This window comes from Galeopterus variegatus, unplaced genomic scaffold (assembly GCF_000696425.1).
Source record: "Galeopterus variegatus unplaced genomic scaffold, G_variegatus-3.0.2 Scaffold1347, whole genome shotgun sequence".
Lineage (NCBI taxonomy): Eukaryota > Metazoa > Chordata > Mammalia > Dermoptera > Cynocephalidae > Galeopterus > Galeopterus variegatus.
Window position 1 is genome coordinate 307,179 of NW_007727458.1, and position 20,237 is coordinate 327,415.

Below are 20,237 nucleotides of genomic sequence, written 5' to 3' on the forward strand. Positions count from 1 at the left end.
GGATTTTTGAGAAGATAAACAAAATAGATACACCATTAGCTAGATTAACAAAAAAAAAAAAAAAAAAAAAAAAAAAAAAAAAAAAGGGGGGCACACAAAAAAAAAAAAAAGAGAGGAGACCCAAATAACAAAAATCAGAAATGAAAAGGGAGACACTGCAACTGACACCACAGAAATACAAAAAATCATTAGAGACTATCATAAACAACTGTATGACGACAAATTTGAAAATCTAGAAGATATGGATAAGTTTTTAGACACATATAAATTACCAAGACTGAACCAAGAAGAGAGAGAAAAAGTGAACAGACTAATAACAAAGCAAGGAGGTTGAAGCGGTAATTAGTAATCTTCCAACAAAAAAAGCCCCAGGTCCGGATGGCTTTACAGCTAAATTCTCTCAAACTTTTAAAGAGGAGTTAATACCAATTCTCATGAAACTGTTCCAAACAATTGAAACAGATGCTACTCTCCCAAACTCATTCTATTATGAGGCCAACATAACTCTGATACCAAAACCAGATAAAAGCACAACAAAAGAAGAAAATTACAGGCCAATATCCTTGATGAACCTAGATGTTAAAACCATCAACAAAATATTAGCAATTAGAATACAGCAACATATTAAAAAAAATTATACACTATGATCAAGTGGGATTTATCCCAAGGATGCAAGGATGGTTGGACATACAAAAGTCAATAAATGTGATACATAACATCAAAAAGCTCAAGGGCAAAAACCATATGATTATCTCAACAGATGCTGAAAAAGCATTTGACAAAATTCAACATTCCTTCTTGATAAAGACTCTCAACAAATTAGGTATAGAAGAAAATATCTTAACACAATAAAAGCCATTTATGACAAGCAAACCGCCAGTATTAATCTGAATGGGGAAAAACTGAAGGCCTTCCCCTTAAGGACAGGAACAAGACAAGGATGTCCACTCTCACCACTTCTATTCAACATAGTACTAGAGGTACTAGCTAGAGCAACCAGGCAAGAGAAAGAAATAAAGAGAATCCAGATTGGAAAAGATGAAGTCAAATTTTCCCTATTTGCAGATGACATGATACTATATATAGAAAAACCTAAAGACTCTATCAAAAAACTCCTAGAGCTGGTTAATAACTTCAGCAACATTGCAGGATACAAAAGAAATGCTCCCAAATCAGTAGCATTTATATACTCAGATAATGAATTAACAGAAAGAGAAATAAAGAAAGTAAGCCCATTTACAATAGTCAGCAAAAAATATGATACCTAGGGATCAATTTAACCAAGGAGGTGAAAGACCTCTACAATGAGAATTAAAAACCACTTCTGAAAGAAATTAAAGACCATACAAAAGATGGAAAGATATTCCATGGTCCTGGATTGGAAGAATTAACATTGTAAAAATGTCTATAACTACCCAAAGCAATCTACAGATTCAATGCAATCCCCATCAAAATACCAATGACATTCTTCACAGAAATGGAAAAAACAATCTTACCTTTCATATGGAACAACAAAAGACCCCGAATAGCCAAAGCAATCCTGGGCAAAAAAAAACAAAGCTGGAGGCATAACTCTGCCTGACTTCAAATTATACTACAAAGCTGTTGTAACAAAAACAGCATGGTACTGGTATAAAAATACACATTCAGACCAGTGGAGTAGAATTAAGAACCCAGAAATCACTCCTCAGGCTTATATCCATCTGATATTAGACAAAGGCAACAAAAATCTACACTGGGGAAAAGATTGCCTCTTCAACAAGTGGTGCTGGAAAACTGGATATGTGTCTCTCACCATACACTAAAATCAACTCAAAATGAATTAAAGACCTAGGTATAAGACCCAAAACTATAAAATTACTAAGGGAAAATATAAGTGAAACACTTCAGCAGTTAAGTCAGGGCACAGGCTTTTATGAGCCCGAAAGCATAATCAGCAAAAGAAAAAATAAACAAATGGGACTATATCAAACTAAAAAGTTTCTGCACAGCAAAAGAAACAATCAACAGGGTGAAAAGACAACCTACAGAGTGGGAGAAAATTTCTGCCAACTATGCATCCGACAAGGGACTAATATCCGGAACATACATAGAACTCAAGCAATTATACAGTAAAAAAACAAATGACCCAATTAAAAAATGGATGAAGGAGTTGAATAGACATTTTTCAAAGGAAGACATGCAAATGGCCAACAGATACATGAAAAAATGCTCAACATCACTAGTCATCAGGGAAATGCAAATTAAAACCACACTGAGATACCACCTCACTCCAGTTAGACTGGCTATAATCAAAAAGATGGTGAATAACAAATTCTGGCAAGGGTGTGGAGAGAAGGGAACACTACTGCACTGTTGGTGGGAATGTGAATTAATACAAGCACTTTGGAAAAGAATCTGGAGGTTTCTCAAACAACTACAGCTAGATCTTCCATATGATCCAGCAATCCCTCTTCTGGGTATATACCCAGAGGAATGGAAATCATCATGTTGAAGAGATACCTGCACTCCCATGTTTATTGCAGCTCTGTTTACAATAGCCAAGATATGGAACCAACCTAAATGTCCATCAATAGATGACTACATAAGGAAACTGTGGTATATATACACTATGGAATACTACTCTGCCATAAAAAAGAATGAAATATTCCTGTTTGCAACAACATGAACGAACCTGGAGAAACTTATATTGAGTGAAACAAGCAAGGCACAGAGGGATAAATATCGCACGTGCTCACTCATATGTGGGAGCTAAGAGAGAAAGGAAGGCAGGAAAGAAAGACCACAGTAGTGCCGTGATCCACAGAGGGAGGGAACATTCCTAGGTCTACAAATTGGAGTTGAGGGGAGAGGGGGATTGGGAGGGAGGTTGGGGGATAACTGGGAGAGGATAAAGTGTACAAAAGTAATTTCTGGTAATGGATATGCCCCCAGTATGAATCTGGCCCCCACATCATGGGCAGGAGCGGGGACGATCAGCTCTGTATCTAATGAATATTCAAAATAATTAATTGATTGATTCATTAAAAATGTCCCCACACTTCTCAATGTATTTATTGTTTTCAACAAAAAGTAGACACTTTTCAACAAAAGACACTGATAAATATTTAAGGAAAAAAATGGCTAAATGACCAAAATTTCTTAACTTTTTAGAAAATTTCCAACTCTTTGATGAATTTTATTAGGCTCCAAATCCTTACATTCTCAACTGCCCACAATATATGGGCTCAAAGTAGATTATTCTAATAAAGGCCTAGAAAATTGCCTTCTCTCACCTAACTATCATATGTACAAAGGTGCTTTAAAATGTTCATGGAAAAACAGAATTAAAAGATAATACAAATATTTCCATGAACGTTCTGAAATACCTTCCTATGTATATCTATAGATCTATAGACATGCAGATACACAAGTACACAAAAACAACTACACTTAAGTCATCTGGTGTGTCTTTCATGGTGCTCTCAAATTGTTCTGCTGTACTGATTTTAAAATATTTGACATAATTTCAGATTTAGAGGAAAAGTGCAAAACTAGTATAGTTTCCAGATACCCTTCACTCAGATTGTCCGAATGTTAACATTACATCTGCTTTATCCTTCTTTCTCTCTCTATATGTATACGCATACATATTTGTTGTATGTACTTTTTCCTACTTAATAGTTGATTTAAAATTACTTACATCAAAATATGCAGCAAACATATCATCAGATTCTGTAAACATATCAGGTGCCAAAAGCTTCTTCTGCGATGACCCTTAAAGAAAATTAGCATTAATACTTGAAAAATGAAGAGACTAATTAAAACACAAGTCAGTCAATGGAAAATCACTAATAGTAATTCAAAGTTTTTTCCCTTTTGTACATCACTTTTCTACTAATATTAATTTAGAATACTTCAGGTATAAAAAACAATCCACTTTTACTAAGAAGATGCATTTCAGAAAGTCAAGAGACCTAATATCAACTTATATTTAATATCTGCACCTTTAATCTCAATGGGTTAATTCCCAGTACATATAGATACAGATTAATATAGATCAATACATATTTCTCCCGTAAAACTCCAATCCCATAGAAAACTGGGCAAAAAATAAAAGGAGTTCCTAGAAAAAAAAGAATGCAATAGCTTTAAGCATATGAGCATATGCCCAATCTCACTTATAGTAAGGGAAATACAAATTAAAACTACAATGAGATACCATTTCTCACCTATGATTTTAGCTAAAAATCCAAAAGTATGACAATATTCTGTTGACAAGGCTGTGCATGAACAAGTACTGCTTATGAGATGACAAATCGTACAGCCCTTATGAGAGGGGAATTTGGCAATATAGAGCCAAATTATATAATCATTACAAATTACATAATAAATTACATGTGGCAATATTATATAATCATTCACTCTTCTGACTCAGCAATTCCAATTCTAGTAAGAACACAAAATACAGTGATGAAGCATAAAAAGAGGACTCAGTGAACAATGCCAACAACTGGACAAAATCCACATATTCACTATTAAAAGACTGACTGAAAGAAATAAAAAAATAAATAAACAAAAATGAATAAACTATGGCACATCCTGTAAAAAGAAATGAGAAAGATCATACTGATGAGTGTATAGCATGTTTTTTGTGTGTTTAGGTAGGTAAAATACAAAACACACACACACATGAAAGAGCAAGGTTTTAATAATTACAAAAAAATTGGCAATTCCTCAAAACCAAAAGCAAATGGAAATAAACCTATCAAATTGGTGGTATAATCATAGAGAAAATTATTTCAAATGATTTTGAAACAGACTTGTGACTATACATCTTGGAATGTATTCGAAGGACAAAAAGAACCACTGAAGTTCCATTCAGTGCACTTAATAACGATAATCATACTGATGTCTCATATGCATAAAAATTTCAAAATAATAACCTATCAGTAACTGTGTTACTAGAAACTAAGTTTTTCTTTGTAAAAGAGATAAAAATATAAAATCAACGAAGTTAAAAACCTTATAACTGTAAAATGAGCATAAACTTCTCCTTTCCAAAAAAGTACCTTTTTCCTAACTTTTGTCCAGTGAAAATGCCCAGAAATCATAGGCACTCCTAGATGTCCTATTAAATAGAACCAGGGTTCCTTTGAGAAACAGCCAGTTCCGCTCTAGGGCAAGATATATACAAGACGAGCCTATGATATCTTACAAACTGCACACAGACTGTGGGCCAAATCCAGCCCAACACTTGTTTCTATACGGACAGTTTTATCATTTTTAAGTGTTTAGGGTGAAAAAACTGAAGAAAAATACTTTGTGACAACTGAAAATTATGTAAAATTCAAATTTTAGTGTCCATAAAGTTTATTTTTGGAACACAGCCCTCCTCATTCATCCATGTATTGTATGTGGCTGGTTCTGCATTATAACAGCAGAGTTCAGTATAGGGAACGGAAGAGGAAAATGTCGAAAATAATTACTAAAGACTAAAATATTTACTACCTGACCCTTTCACAAAAAGTTTGAGGGTCCCTGTTCTAGAAAGTAAGAAAGCTATATTGAATACTAAGTGGGTTGGACCAAAAGGATCTTAGAAACCAACCTCGAAGTGTTATTTCTCCACCCACCCTGGTTGAAGAGAGAACAATTTGAGCTTCAAAAAGAAAAATTACAGCAATGGACTGAAAATCATAAAGTACATAATGATACCACACAATAAAAACCCAACAAAACCCATCAAAATCTCACTAGTCATCACTGGAGGTTGCTAAGGTACCAACTCTATTTTATTCTAAAAACTGATCAATAAAGAAAAATATGCATTTATTCTGCCTTTCCTATACAAACTATATTTTGGAGGTAACAAAAAATAGAAAGCTCTTTTTTTTTTTTTCCTTTTTGTCTTTTTTACTGACCGGTAATGGGATCGCAACCCTCGGTGTCGCGCCCGCACTGTGCTCAGCCAGTGAGTGGGAACCGGTCTCCACATGGGATCCAAACCCTCGGCGGGAGCGCTGCCGTGCTCCCAAGCAGTGCACTCTCCAGTGCGCCACCGGGCCGGCCCAGAAAGCTCTTCTTTTACAGAAGAATTAAAACTAATAATTCAAAAATAATTATAGAAATAAAAAAACTACCACTCTGAAACCCCTGCTGAAATAATGGATCTAAGTAATGACCATCAAGGACTGCTACAAAACCGCTACATAAGCAGCAGAAGGGAAACTTTACATTGAATAGATATGGTTCTTCGTATCTGTATCTAAACATACAACCTCAATAAAAGTAGGACAACCACACACATGATGTGATGCAAGTACAGAGACAGCACCACTTATGAAGTATTCTTGCCAACAAAATTAAACCTAAATCTATTTAAATCTTTAATGCTAACTGCTAGTTTTCAAGAAATACAACAGGTAGAGGAAATAAGTTAAAGTACAGAAGAATGTGGCCAGTCAAAAACCAGAGCAGAAAATTTTATAGAACACACTGCCCAGTATCCTCACAAGTAAATGACAAGAGGGAGAAAACAAACAAACAAACAAACAAAAAGATGAGAAGAACTACTAAAGATGAAGAGAAACTAAAGAGATATATATCCCAAATATACTGTGTGCAAATAAAGACACATTTTATTGAGAACATTCATTAGGATACATTTAATATTACAATTATTATAATATTTAGCAGGAGCAACATTTCTAATCCCAAATCTCACCCCAAATAAGGTCTCTCATGATAAAGTTATAGAGTTAAAAATTCTGAGAAAAGCATGGTCAGGACAAAAATCTCTCACTCACCATTATTCTGTTCAACTGTCATTAGATTATGCTTGGCTTTTACTGAGGCCTCAAATGTATCGACATTTTCCCGTTCATACTCTTTAACATCAGCAGCTACCCGCTCCAGAATGTCATCTGGAGAAGGCGATCGTGTTCTAGTACTGCTCTGGGGGCTGCTTGGTTCAGATGGCACGGACATATTGCTATCTTCAGCAAGATATTTATATTTCTGTAATAACACAATTATTACTTTCACAAGATCTGACGCTTTTTGAATATATTAATCTAAGAGTTGCTGCACTGAAAAGAATGTCAAATAATGTAAAGCAACAACAAAACGGGTATTTATACTTTGACTGAATCAGATCGACAATCCCTTATATAATTCCAAAATTCACAAAACTCTGAAAAGGTTTTTCTGTTTGGTGCACATTCCTTAGGTGACAAAACCTGATCTGGTCAGATGAGATGCTGTTTATCATCTTATTTATCCCCCCGCAGTGTGACTATCGGTATGCCTCACTACAGAAACGTTAATGTTTGACTATGGGGTCTGCTCCAGACTCCGCTGATGGCACTAAGTGATATACAAAGATGCACCATTTTACCTTTCTAAAAATTCAAAAATTTATGAGTTCTGCAGCACATCTGGCCCCAAGCATTGGAGATAAGAAATTGTGGTCCTGGGCAAGAACAAAAAAGATTCAACCAAGTCTTCAGGGATATCAGTTTAAAAACAACTGTTGTCCATAAAAATAAGCTTTTTTTGGAATTCCAGTTTTGCCCTACTTCCTCTCTGGTGATTCATATTCTTTCCTTCAACCTACTGTTACCTGATTTATGGTTTGCTATGTATGTTTAGGTGAGCTGGTACAGCTGTTTTCCTTTCGTTTTCTGTCCTTTCTACAGTATCCAATATTATCTTTCATGTCCTCCAGAATTTTTGATCTCTCAACTCCACCACTCACCTTCCCAATGTTAGGAAAGGCTCTCCTAATGATGGTGAGAGACAGCACTTTACAGTGACTGCTGCCTACAAAAAGGATCTAGTGGCCCTTTCCCCACCCAATTTTATCATCTAGCTCTAAGCTAGTCTCAAAATTATTTTTCAAATGTTTCATTTAAATAACCATATTCTCATTAGAAAACCCGCCATTATTCTATTAGACACAAATGTTTTTTTCCACGTAATAACGGGCATAATTTTTTGGGAAATGAAATTCTTCCAATTTATTCTATATTCACTTAAGAAAATTTTCTTATTAACTTAAAAAAGAAAGCAAACTTTAAATTTTCATGTCTTACAAAAGAAGTTTATATCAGAATTCTGTGTATAACAAAAAAGACAACCATCTCAGTTTTAATAACTAAAGAAATTATCATCTTTACAAAGCTCACAAAAGTAATTTTATATATAGTCATCCCTCAGTATCTGTAGGGGATTGGCTCCAGGACCCTCTGAGTATACAAAAAATCTGCAGATGCTCAAGTCCCTTACATAAAATGGTGTAGTATTTGCATATAATCTACACACATCCTCCTTAGGTATTACTTATAATACCTAACACAGTGTAAATGCTATGTATATAGTTATTCTACTGTATTGTTTAGAAAATAACAAGAAAAAAGAAGTCTGTACATGCTCAGTACAGATGGAACGAACCATCCATTTTTGCAAATATTCTTGAACCATATTTGGTTGAATCAAGGGATGCAGAACCCATACAAAGAGGGCTGACTGTACTCTCCTTTTCTAAAGACCTGTTCCACTATTACTGTCACTTTCACAAAGAAAAGTATTTTTATTTTAATAGAATAATGATTATTTAAGAGAAAGACTGATAAAAATTTTACTAAAATCACATACCTGAACAATTGCTTGCCTTTGTATTCTTCTCTGTTCTATTAGGGCTTCTTCATCTTCTTCCTCTACATCAAAGTCTTCAAGGCTTAAAAAAAATTTTTTTTCACATCCTTACAGATTCTAAAACTGTAACTCACACAAATTAAAAGCTGGAAAGTGTAGGTCATCATTAAATAGAGCAAGTTTAGTAGTCTATTCTTGTTTCTAAACCACCTCAGTTGCCTGGTTTGGAATCCTGGCAAGTGATTCAACCTTCTTTTATCCTCACAAATTAAAAGCTGGAAAGTGTAGGTCATCATTAAATAGAGCAAGTTTAGTAGTCTATTCCTGTTTCTAAACCACCTCAGTTGCCTGGTTTGGAATCCTGGCAAGTGATTCAACCTTCTTTTATCCTGTTTTCTCCTTTCCTATTTCATGGCACCAAAACTGGGAACAAAAGAAAAATCTCCAAGTTTAAAAACGTCACCACTGGGTCTTTCATGATCTTAATAAAGTCATGTTAGCTCTCTGGTCTCTGTTTTCTCACCTATAAAATGAGAAAGCTGGGACAGATAAAAATTGTTTCCTCTTCTGGGTCACAGGACCCTCTGGAAGCTCATGAAAGCTACAGATCCCTTCCTTATAAGGGATAAGATGCAAAACATTTGTATATTATCTGAAGGGAAATGTGGCTCAACCGCCAAACTCTGCCCCTGACCTTCCCCAACTTGTTTCCCAAAGACCTCTTCCACAATCTTTATGATCCCCTGAGGGCAACCTTTTCTATGATCCTATCTGCTGAATGTTCAGGGCAGAAGCATAAGCAATCTGCATGATGACCACACCAGGATCTATACAGAACACCCTTCCCCTACCCAACTTTCTTAATCACATAGCTTTAATAAGGGTTTCTCGAGCTTAGCACATTACTGATTTTTTGATATGAATAGCTCTTTATTTGTGGGGTTATCCTGCACATTGTAGGATGGAGTATCTCTGGCCTCTAGCCACCTAGATGAAAGTCAAAGATGTCTTCGGACCTTGCTAAAATGTTCCCAGGGAGGCAAAGAGCCCCTTGTTGAAAATACTGCTCTAAATCAGTCTTATTTATTTTTGAGATATTCCATTTAGACAACCAAGTTTACGTTTAAAAAATTTCCCCACTATTTTACTAGAAACAAATATTTTTCCATTTTCACATCACAACAGGCCATCAGGTAGCCTCACAATTGCCAAGGATGCATCATTTGACATAAACTGAAATGTCTAAACTTTATATAGAAATTCCCTTTATATAGAAACTGGTAACTCAGATTGGCAGGAGTAATATATCAGTTGTTCCTAATAAAAATAAAGAGAAGGCTCACGATAAAATGATGGCCCAATACTCACTCCAGCCAAAACTGAAACCCATAAATTCAGAAAACCACTAACTCTGCCATATAACCTACACAATATGCACAAAAAGTTAACTTTTAAATTCTGAAAAAACAAAATTATGGAAAACTTCCATTCTTACTTATCATCTGATGAAGATTCTTGCTCAACTTTCATTCCTTCAGAAAGACTTCCTTTAAATTTATCTTCCTTTACTTTGCTCCTGCTCCTTCGTCTACGACCACCCCGTGACCGAGACCGCCTTCTCAAGCGTGATCTGCTCCTCCGCCCTCTGTCCCTATGTGGAGAAAAAAAAGACAGATATACATTTTTTAAATGTCAATTAAAGTGGGGGAGAGCATCCATGAGTGGTGGCAGGGGGTACATGGAAACATTACTTTCTGCTAAACTTTGCTATGAACCTAAAACCCCTCTAAAAACAGTCTATTAAAAAAAAAAAGATCATTTAAAAATTTTAAGTAAAATAACAGACTCTGAGAAAGATTGGGATAATCAGCTTAACTGAAAATAACTAAAACACAGTTCTTACACTGTTCTTACCAAATTTTAAACTAAAAAATGTTTCCAATAAATATGGACATAAATATAAGCTCTGTGGGGATAAATATCTACTGTTTCTTTGTATTCTTATAGCACCAAGGTTGTGATATGTAGAAAGATAATGAATAGGTAATTGTTGATTAATGTAATAGAAACTAGTAGGTTTTTTCTAGTCTCACTAGTTGAATTATATGATTATCAAGAGTCAGTTAGCTGTGTTTATTTCCTAAGCTGTTTATACTGTTAACTATATTCATTTTTAATTAGATTATTAATTATGTAAACTTATGAAATAAGAGTGTCTTAAAGAGAGGAGTTTTCTATGAAACTAAGTTGAAACTGTAGGAACAGAAAACAGATAAGCAGTTGTTAAGGGCTGGAGTAAAGAGAAAGACTGACTACAAAGGGGTACAAGGTAACTGGGGGGTAATGGAAATGTTCTCTACCTTGACTATGGTGACTATGTGACTGTATGTGTCTGTCAAAATTCATATAACTTTACATCAAAAAGGATGAGTTTTGTAGTTGAAGCATTAAGGGTAAAGTTTATATTAGAAAGATGTTGCAGAACTTCAAACAGAAAAGGCTGTGGTTGTACACATCAAAGAATTATGTTACATTTGATTATCATGTTTACCTCAGATTTCTTCTGAAACCTTACCAAAATGACAGTAAAGGAACGCTTAGAAGAAAATCTACAGGCAAAGAGAACGTGAAGCGATATGACAGCAGAAATACCAACAAAAACCTTGAAACGTGCTAATTGGATGGAAGAATGGTAACAGATCAAATCGAGGTGAATATTATTAGTCCAGTAGGAACAGACAAGGTAAATCAGAAACAAGTCAGTGCACGTCACAACACCCCCAGAAAGCCTCAGGAACTGGAGACACCATATCCTCTGAAGGATGGAATATGAGATAAAAGCTGAAAACAAAATTGGTTGAAAGCCTTTAGAAACAGCTAGACTGTATATTCCCCTCCCTAACTCAGTGGAAAATGCCAACCACTCCTTTCACATTCTGGTAGAACACTTAAGGTTTACTTTCTAGAGAGGTGGTAGTTGTTGTAAAAACCAGCACAAGATACTGGAGGCAATATAACAAAAATAGGGATTAAGAGGAAGTTTATATTATGAAGAACCAGAACTCTACTCTGGCAGCCAGGTCTATACATCCCAGCAAGAGATGAGAGGATTCTGGAAAACTTACTAGTCTAAGAGAAAGATTTATAGTCACTGATATCCTGAAGTCCCTAGTGATAACCACTAGATGACAAATACTACATCGCCAGAATGGAAGAAAACTTCCATTCAGCCTTCTCATTGCTAAGTGGTAAATCAGGACAGGAAGCAATGAAGGATCCAGCTGTTTGAAGGTTTTCAAATAAAAAGGTAAACAAACAGCAAAAGGAATCTGGGAAGAAACAAAGTATAGACAAGAGAAGAAAACTATAGAAAACAAAAACCAAACAAAATAAACTAATTATCATCTGAGAGATATTTAAAAAACAGCCAATAATCGATAGAAGGTAGAACAAGAAAATCTCCTACACTGAAAAGTAGAACAAAATGACAAACATGAGAGACGAGCAAGAAAAAAAAATCAGCAGAACAATACAGAAGGTCCAACTGAAAAAAAAAAAAAGGAAAAATGCAAAAAAAGAGAGAAAAATTTCCAGAATAAAAGACCACAATCTTTCTGCTATAAAGGGTCTATCTAATGACCAGCAAAATAAATGGAAAAAATAGATCCAAACACCAAGGCACATTATAGTGAAATTTCAGAACACAGAACATTTAGTGTAAGAAAGAAGAGAGGAAAAAAGTAAGTTAAAATGCCTGGGAATCAGAATTGGACTTCTCAGTAGCAATACTGGAAACTAGAAATCAGTGGAACAATTTCAAAATTCTCAAGGAAATATTATTTCAACCTAGAATTTTACTTCTTGCCAAATCAGTAATGAGAATAAAAGGCATTGTTTAGAGATACAAGGTCACAATAAATTCCCCTTTCATGCGATTTCCTCAGGAATCTTCTGAAGATGTGTTACCAGAACAAGGCAGTAAAACATGAAAAGATGACACTGGACACAGGAAATGGAATCACAACAGAAGAAATAAAAAAGGGAATACCAAGAGGATTGCAAAGAGAAAGCAATCTCACAAGTATAACTGTACAAGCAGCCCTAGAAATTAGTTTGGAGCCAGAAGACTAGGAGCATCAGAAAGAAGGCCCTTTCTTCCCTCCTCCCCCAACTGTTTGCTCAGCAAGGAACAATAGGCACATGATCATAACAACTATACTGACTCTAGAAGCACTCAGAAATGCAATGAAATTAGGCAGAAGAGAAAAATGGGTAAAGGGGTGGTATAAAAAACCCTCATTGTCCAAAGCACTCTTAGACCATGAACGTCCAACTTCTAGGAATGTAGTATACAAAAATTCTCAAATACGTAAAGATAATCGCAATATAAAGCCTTTGGTGTGCTATCTTTTTAAACTATATTCATGTATTACCTCAATTAAAAACATTAAAAGAGGAGACAAAAAAACCCCCAAAACATTAAAAGACTGGCAAATGAATGTCCATGTTACAGTTTAGGTTATAATAGTTAATATAAATGTAGATTTTAAAAATGATTCACTACCTTAAAAACCAACCTTTTTGATTAACCATCTACCAAATACATGTGCTTCAGATAAAATGGTTTCTACGGTGAACTAAATAGGTTTTTGCCTAAAGTCTTCAGAAAGTATCAATATACCAAACTGCAATAATAAAGTAACAGGAAATTGGGCTACATATCTACTACCCTATGATCTATCCTGCTAGTTAAAAAAAAAAATCCCTAAGCCTAGCTCATTTAGTATTTATCTCTCTTCTAAGAGAAAAAAATGTCCTACTTTTAAATTTGAAGGGAAACTATATACAAGAAAAATCTGTGTGTGGGATATGTCACATGCTGGTGAAAGGAAACTATGGGATCACAGCTACAATTTTTCAGAGAAAAATGGTCTATAAGAAAACCTACCAATTGAGCTAATTAAGGTTTCAAAAACATTTAGAGTTTAAGGAATCAAAAAGATAACATATGTGATATATTTTTACCTTCTCCGAGGAGACCTGCTTCTTCTTCTTGGAGACCTGCTACGTCTAAGTGGGGAACGAGACCTCCTTCTAATGGGAGATCTACTTGTTCTTCTTCGGTTTGGAGACCACCTACTGATGGGGCTGGCATCTTTTGATCTTTCACGTCTACTGAGGATATCATCTCGAGTTCTTGTTCTTAAGAGGATCAAATGCAAGTTAACAGGAAAATAAATCAAACCAAATAAATCTGTTCTACATGTAAAGAACATCTTAAAGGGCACAGTAACTTAAAGATAATAAGCGCCGATTAATGTGTTCTGTAACAAATCTTGAATTCAGATGAGCACAGTGACATTTTGGTGTTATATAGTAAGCATACGATACAAGGTTTATTTCCTCTGGTCTCACAATTTGGAAAATTACTAAAGGTATTCATATTGTTAAAGCCACTGATTATAATCAGATAACTCAAATAAAACTTGCCCAAGTGAGTAATAATATTCCATTTCCTAAGTTTGAAGATTTTTTCCTACATTTTGACATTCCTGTAATTCAATTCCTTATTTTTATTTTTATTTTATTTTATTTTATTTTATTTTTTCCTTTTTGTCTTTTTTCGTGACCGGCAACGGATCGCAACCCTCGGTGTCGCGCCCGCACCTCGCTCAGCCAGTGAGCGGCCGGTCTGTATGTGGGATCCGACCCCTCGGGGGGAGCGCCACCGCGCTCCCAAGCGGCGCACTGTAGCAGTGCGCCACCGGGCTGGCCCGAATTCCTTATTTTTAATATCAATTAAGTATAAAAGTGTCTTACAATCAGCGCTAACCTCAGAACTGAGTATCCTCTCCTACTAAAGATCAACTTTTCAACATCTGCCTCACAAGTACTTTCCAATGAATTTTACTCTTGTTTAAAGTGAGATCTGTATTACAACAGATAATACAACTTAATTTTTAAAAATTTTCTACAACTTAATTTCTTAAAATAGGTTTTGAACATTTCTTAATGCTCTTCCAGATTTGGATAGGACTATACAATCTGAACAGTCAGGCCAACGTGTAAATATGCTTGTCTCCAAAATTAAATAACATTACAATACTTTCCCCCTTTAAAGAACATTAAAAAACAAAACAAAAAAACCCTGCCTTTCATGTTTAAACATAGTATACAGAACCCATTCTCTGACTCAACCAAAATAAGCAAGGTAGACTGACTCAGACTATACAGCTTCTTGGTAAGGTCATCTGAGGAAATTCTTTTATTTATGTATAATCTGTGTGCGCGCGCACACACACACACACACTGTAAATGAATAGGATAAAGTAAAAGAGAGTAAAGGAATAGAATGTTATTTGCTTAAATGCAATGAAAATAAAAATGTTCCCCCTCACCAGTGATCTAAAATGTCTTTTTTTTTTTTTTCTCAAAAGAGTAACAAAATGCTACTATCCTGGTTAATACAGGTTTGGGGAAAAGGACAGTGTAGTCATGAAAGTACAAGTCGGTATAACTTTCCTGGAAGGAAATTTGGTAGTAACTTTTTAAAAAGTAAATGTACATACATCAAGTCTTTGCAAGTCCACTTCTATGAATCTATTCTACAAAGAAACCTAACACATAACCAATGGACATCTTTGCATATAATAGTCAAAAACTGGAACCAACCTAAATTTTCATCAGTTTCAAAAAGAGAATGACTAATTATGGTACATCTACATGGTGAAATACCATGTTGCTGTTATAAAAAATGAAAAAGAATCTATATATGTTCTCACAGAAATGTTTCATGAAATAAGCAAGCCAGTTAATAAGAATAGTACAACTTCATTTTTGTAAGAAAAAATTTATATTCATATGATTATGTGTGTACAAAGGGTCAGAAGGACATAAACTTCTTAGGAGTGGTAGTGGTGGGACAGGGAGAGAACGAGTTTATAGGCTTCTGCATTATTTGCATTTCTCTTTAATTAGTATGTTCCTCTTCTGTAACTCAAATTGAACAACTTTAGATAAAGTAATCAGAAAAAATAACAATTGACTCAATGCAGAAAGCTAGAAGGAAAAAGGGGGCTATTATATCACAGTGTCATTTAGAGGTAAAGAATTAAGACTATCTCTTAAGATAGAGCACTTTGAAAACAACATTCTTGAAATTTCTCTGAGAATATGATGATTTAAACTTCAAGGTGAGTTTACACTTATACACAGAAAATATTAATATGAATATAGTAAATGGCTAGGCATTCATAACATCTTTACACAGTATAAACCAACATTCTTTTAATAAATAAAACTTGGATGATAATTTCATAATATGCAGTTATTGAATATAAAGATATCTGATTAGCTCCTAAAATACTTTAGACTGGTAGAAATACTGTACCCCTCCCTCTGCAAATAATTTAGTTCTATGATCCTAGGTAAATTAACTATACAACTTCTTTTTTTTTTTTTCCTTTTTTTTTTTTGTCTTTTTTCGTGTCCGGCAACGGATCGCAACCCTCAGTGTTGCGCCCGCACCTCACTCAGCCAGTGAGCAGGAACCGGTCTGTATGTGGGATCCCACCGGGCCGGCCAACTATACAACTTCTTTGACTCTACTTCTTCATTTATAAATTAGGTATGAAAGAGTCCCCCCACCTCATGAGTTAAGACAATCACAGAAAGAACTCTAGTAGACTTAATGTACTATACAAATATAAAACATCATTATTATTGGTACAAAATAAAATCATTTCTTATACCATTCTTCCCAAATAAGAGGTACTACTTTTCTCAACAATGAGATTATAATGACATAAATTAGTAACAAAATCATTTCCATTTTAAGCTTAATCATACTTTGGGGGCAAAACAATGGTATTAGTTTCAATTTACACTGTTAAAATTCAAAATCCTGCAAGTGCAAGAGAATAAACAGATCAGTACTTAAACTGATTACCCCCCCTTTTAAAGTTAGAAGTTTCAGCCTATATTGTTCAAAGAAGTAATAATCTCCTCTTTGCACTACCCCATGAAGATTTGTCTATCAAATTATTTGGATTTAAAGGAGTGATTTAGCAAATCAGATACTAAACTAAATCAAGAACTTAAAAAAAAAAAAAAACCAATTCTATCAGATTTAAAGGAGTGATTTAGCAAATCAGATACTAAACTAAATCAAGAACTTAAAAAAAAAAATACCAATTCTATCATCAGTCAGTATTTGTAAAGCACCCATAATAAAAATATTCATTGACAAAGTGCAAATATTAATATAGTTAATGGACTGGACTGTATTTAAAATTATGAAACTCACTACTACCTCATTTTTAATTGTCCACAAGTTCTAGTTTTCCCTTTAAAATATGGTACATTGGTAAAAGCATTAAGGTTTTGTAAACAAGTTACCTTGGAGAAGAAAGTCGCCTCCTCTCTGGTTCTCTTCGTTTTCTTTCTAAGGATCGGCTCTTGGCTCTTCTACCAGGAGACAGAGTCCGAGAAGGTGATTTGCTCTGTTTAGATCTTCTATCATTTAAAAGTGGAGATCTACTTCTTCTTGATTTATCACGTTGTTTTGGAGACAAACTTCTTCTTTTAGGACTACGACCCGGTCTTCTACTGGGTGATCTATTTTCTTTCCCAGAAGAAGCATCTTTAGAGGGAGACTTAATTGGCTTCTTTTCTTTATCAATTTCAGACCGTTTTGATTTTCTCTCTTTGGACCGTGACCTTCTGTCTTTGGACTTACCTCTTAAGTCAACTGGGGATCTGGATTTTTTACTTCGATCACGACTTCTACTTTCATTTATAATTGGAGATTTTTTCCTATCTTTTGACTTACTTTTATCTTCAATTTTAACCTTATCATCAGTAGGAGATCTGGCTTTCCCGACTTTCTCTTGAGATCGCCTTCTAAGGGCAGGGGATTTTGATTTTCTTGCTTGATCTTGGGACTTACTTCTCTTGGATGGACTTTTAGACTTTTTCCTCTCCTTTGACTTGCTCCTAGTTGTCTTTTCTTTTACTACTTCAACACCTCCCTTACTTTTCTTTTTATCCGACCTATGTCTAGTCCGTTCTTTGGATCTGCTTTTACTTCGCTTTTTCGTACTATTTTTACTGTCCACAAGTTCAAGTTTCCCCTTTGTACTTGAAGATCTAGTACTAGACCTATTTCCATTTCTTGCCTTTTCATGTATTTCCCCCTCTTCTTCAGAGCCAGACTCATAACCTTGTAAAATTAGCCCCATCCCGGATTGGACCTTTCCTTCCATTAACTCATTATCAAGTTCAGCTTTAATCAAGGCTCTCTGTTTTTCCAAGTCTTCTAGCAAAGCTAAATCATCGAGTTTAGTTCTTTTTGCTGGAGACATACCTTCTTTGTCAGAAGCATCAATAACCTCTTTTCTTTTGTGTTTCTTATGTTTATGCTTATGTTTATGCTTTTTATCCTTGTCTTCTTCTGAGGAATGTTTATGTTTCTTATGTTTACTTCTGTGTTTATGCTTCTTTTTTTTGTGGCGACTGTGCTTATTTTGAGATTGGTCTTCTGATACTTCTCCATTTTCTTCATTTACACTCTTCTCAGAATTATCAGCATCTTCCATCCTATAAATGTATGAAGCACATTTTAAAATCACATCATCTATTAAATATTCAGTCATAACAAAATGACTAATGATAAAATATATCTCAATGTAATACATAAAGTTAGTCACTAAAATTTTTTCAGAACAGCTTCAGATACTTTATTTCATAGAAGGTCAATGGCAAGAACTCAGTTGGGTGGTGATATAACCAATCTGTTTCTAATGGTTGAACCCGTACACTGAAAGTATTAAAGGAAATACATAATGAGGTGAAGCTAAAAAAATTATTTAACTGAAAAAGAGAATCCAAACCAAGCACAATAAAATCTCATTAGTTAAATCTCATAATTTAGTTAAAACAGTCACTCGGTAACTTGATTTTTAAACCAGCATTTTCCACACATACTTAAATAGTAAAGGACTCATTTTTTTCCCCCGTAAAACATACTGACATTGGGAGACTAATCTTCACTTGAAATTTGGAGTATCTGATGTCTCTGCAACAAACCTAGCAGTTCATTCGTTTTGAGCAGATTTCATCTTATACCTCAATAACCCCCTTTTTAAATGTCTAGAGCCAATATAAGCACTCAATGAGCATTGATGGCTGATGCTGATGTTGACAGTGTAAACACATACTGGAGGGTTAAAACTTCAAAGAGAACCAGAAAGTAGGACTCTTGGCCTGTAGTTGCCACTAAACAACCATGTTTATTAAGTTGAACCAAATAGAAGGGCTTTTTGTAGGTCAACAGTCTAATATCAGCAATTTCAGATAAACTTCAAAGAGAACCAGAAAGTAGGACTCTTGGCCTGTAGTTGCCACTAAACAACCATGTGGCATTAAGTTGAACCAAATAGAAGGGCTTTTTGTAGGTCAACAGTCTAATATCAGCAATTTCAGAGGGTTCGATCCAATATTTGTTCAGCAAGTTATTTAATCTCTCTGAATTTCAAATGAGAAATTAGTTTCCAAATATGTTCATATTAATAGGCACTATACCAAAACAATTTTATTAAATTAAGGGAGGTTCTCTGCTTAGTTTTACGTTATGCCGAGTTAGTGTTCATGATTCTAAATTATTTTATCAAGCCTGTGGTGTTCAGTAATCCAAGGTTAAATACAGGTTCAACAGCATTATTTAACCTTCCCCTTTAAAGTCACTCCATAATAAACTATCACAAGCTAGAAAATGAGACCCAAAGCAAACTTTAATTTACCTGAATTTAGGCCATCATACTATTTTTGAAGAAAGATATACACTATTTTTTCAGGCTTCCAACCCATATATTCTTATGTTTTTATTTGTGCCATATACTACATACAAATGAATTCATGAGTCTATTTGTCAGTCTTCTAACATTTTTTAAAAACCACCTACCACCGGTAGGCATTAAGCCAGAAGGCAGGAAAACAAAGATGTTCAAGACCAATATCTGTCTTTCAAGGAAACTGTAGTCCATTGGAAAAAGAAAGTCACATGACACAACCATAAAACATTGGAAAAGTGCAATGGTAAAGACACAAACAAGGGCTTTATGGGAACACTGAAGGATCACCTAAACTCATTTCAAGAATGTCCAGGGAAGGTGTTTTGTAGATCACTAAAATATCCAAGCTATTTGTTAAGCTTGGACTTTGTGGGGAAAGAAGAAATGTTTATCAACAAGGGATGTGGATAAAAAAACAAAGATTGAGTAACACTGTCCTAGAGAATGAGTAAGGAATTGACAAGAAGGAGAAAGGGGCATTTCAGATAGAGACGGCCAAGTGACAAAAGGCACAGTTATACAAAGCAAACTACAAGCAGATCAGTGCTGCCACAGCATCAGACTTGTGGAAGAAACTGGTTTAACAGAGGTTAAAATACCAGTGGGTCAATTCCAGAAGATGACAAGATATTGTGTGTGATTCTGGGAGGGAGTGGTTGAGATAGAATTAGAGGTTCACTAGAGTGACAGAGGCCCAAGGACTACAAGGAAGGTTAGGTTGCTGGCTGGGGTGTCTATAAAGATACTGCT

At 34.9% G+C, this 20,237-nt stretch overlaps 1 protein-coding gene across 9 annotated transcripts in view; it reads right to left on the reverse strand.

The window, feature by feature from the left end:
- Nucleotides 1-20,237, reverse strand: part of PRPF4B (pre-mRNA processing factor 4B) — a 45,904-nt gene that overhangs the window by 20,708 nt on the left and 4,959 nt on the right. For all 9 annotated transcript variants that reach the window (XM_008576423.1, XM_008576424.1, XM_008576422.1 and 6 more), the window contains exons 2-7: nucleotides 17,035-18,234; nucleotides 13,663-13,839; nucleotides 10,133-10,288; nucleotides 8,638-8,719; nucleotides 6,789-6,999; nucleotides 3,683-3,756 (exon numbers count right to left, since the gene is read on the reverse strand). In XM_008576423.1, the coding sequence (XP_008574645.1) occupies nucleotides 3,683-3,756; nucleotides 6,789-6,999; nucleotides 8,638-8,719; nucleotides 10,133-10,288; nucleotides 13,663-13,839; nucleotides 17,035-18,234 (1,900 nt within the window). The remainder of the gene's footprint in view (nucleotides 1-3,682; nucleotides 3,757-6,788; nucleotides 7,000-8,637; nucleotides 8,720-10,132; nucleotides 10,289-13,662; nucleotides 13,840-17,034; nucleotides 18,235-20,237) is intronic.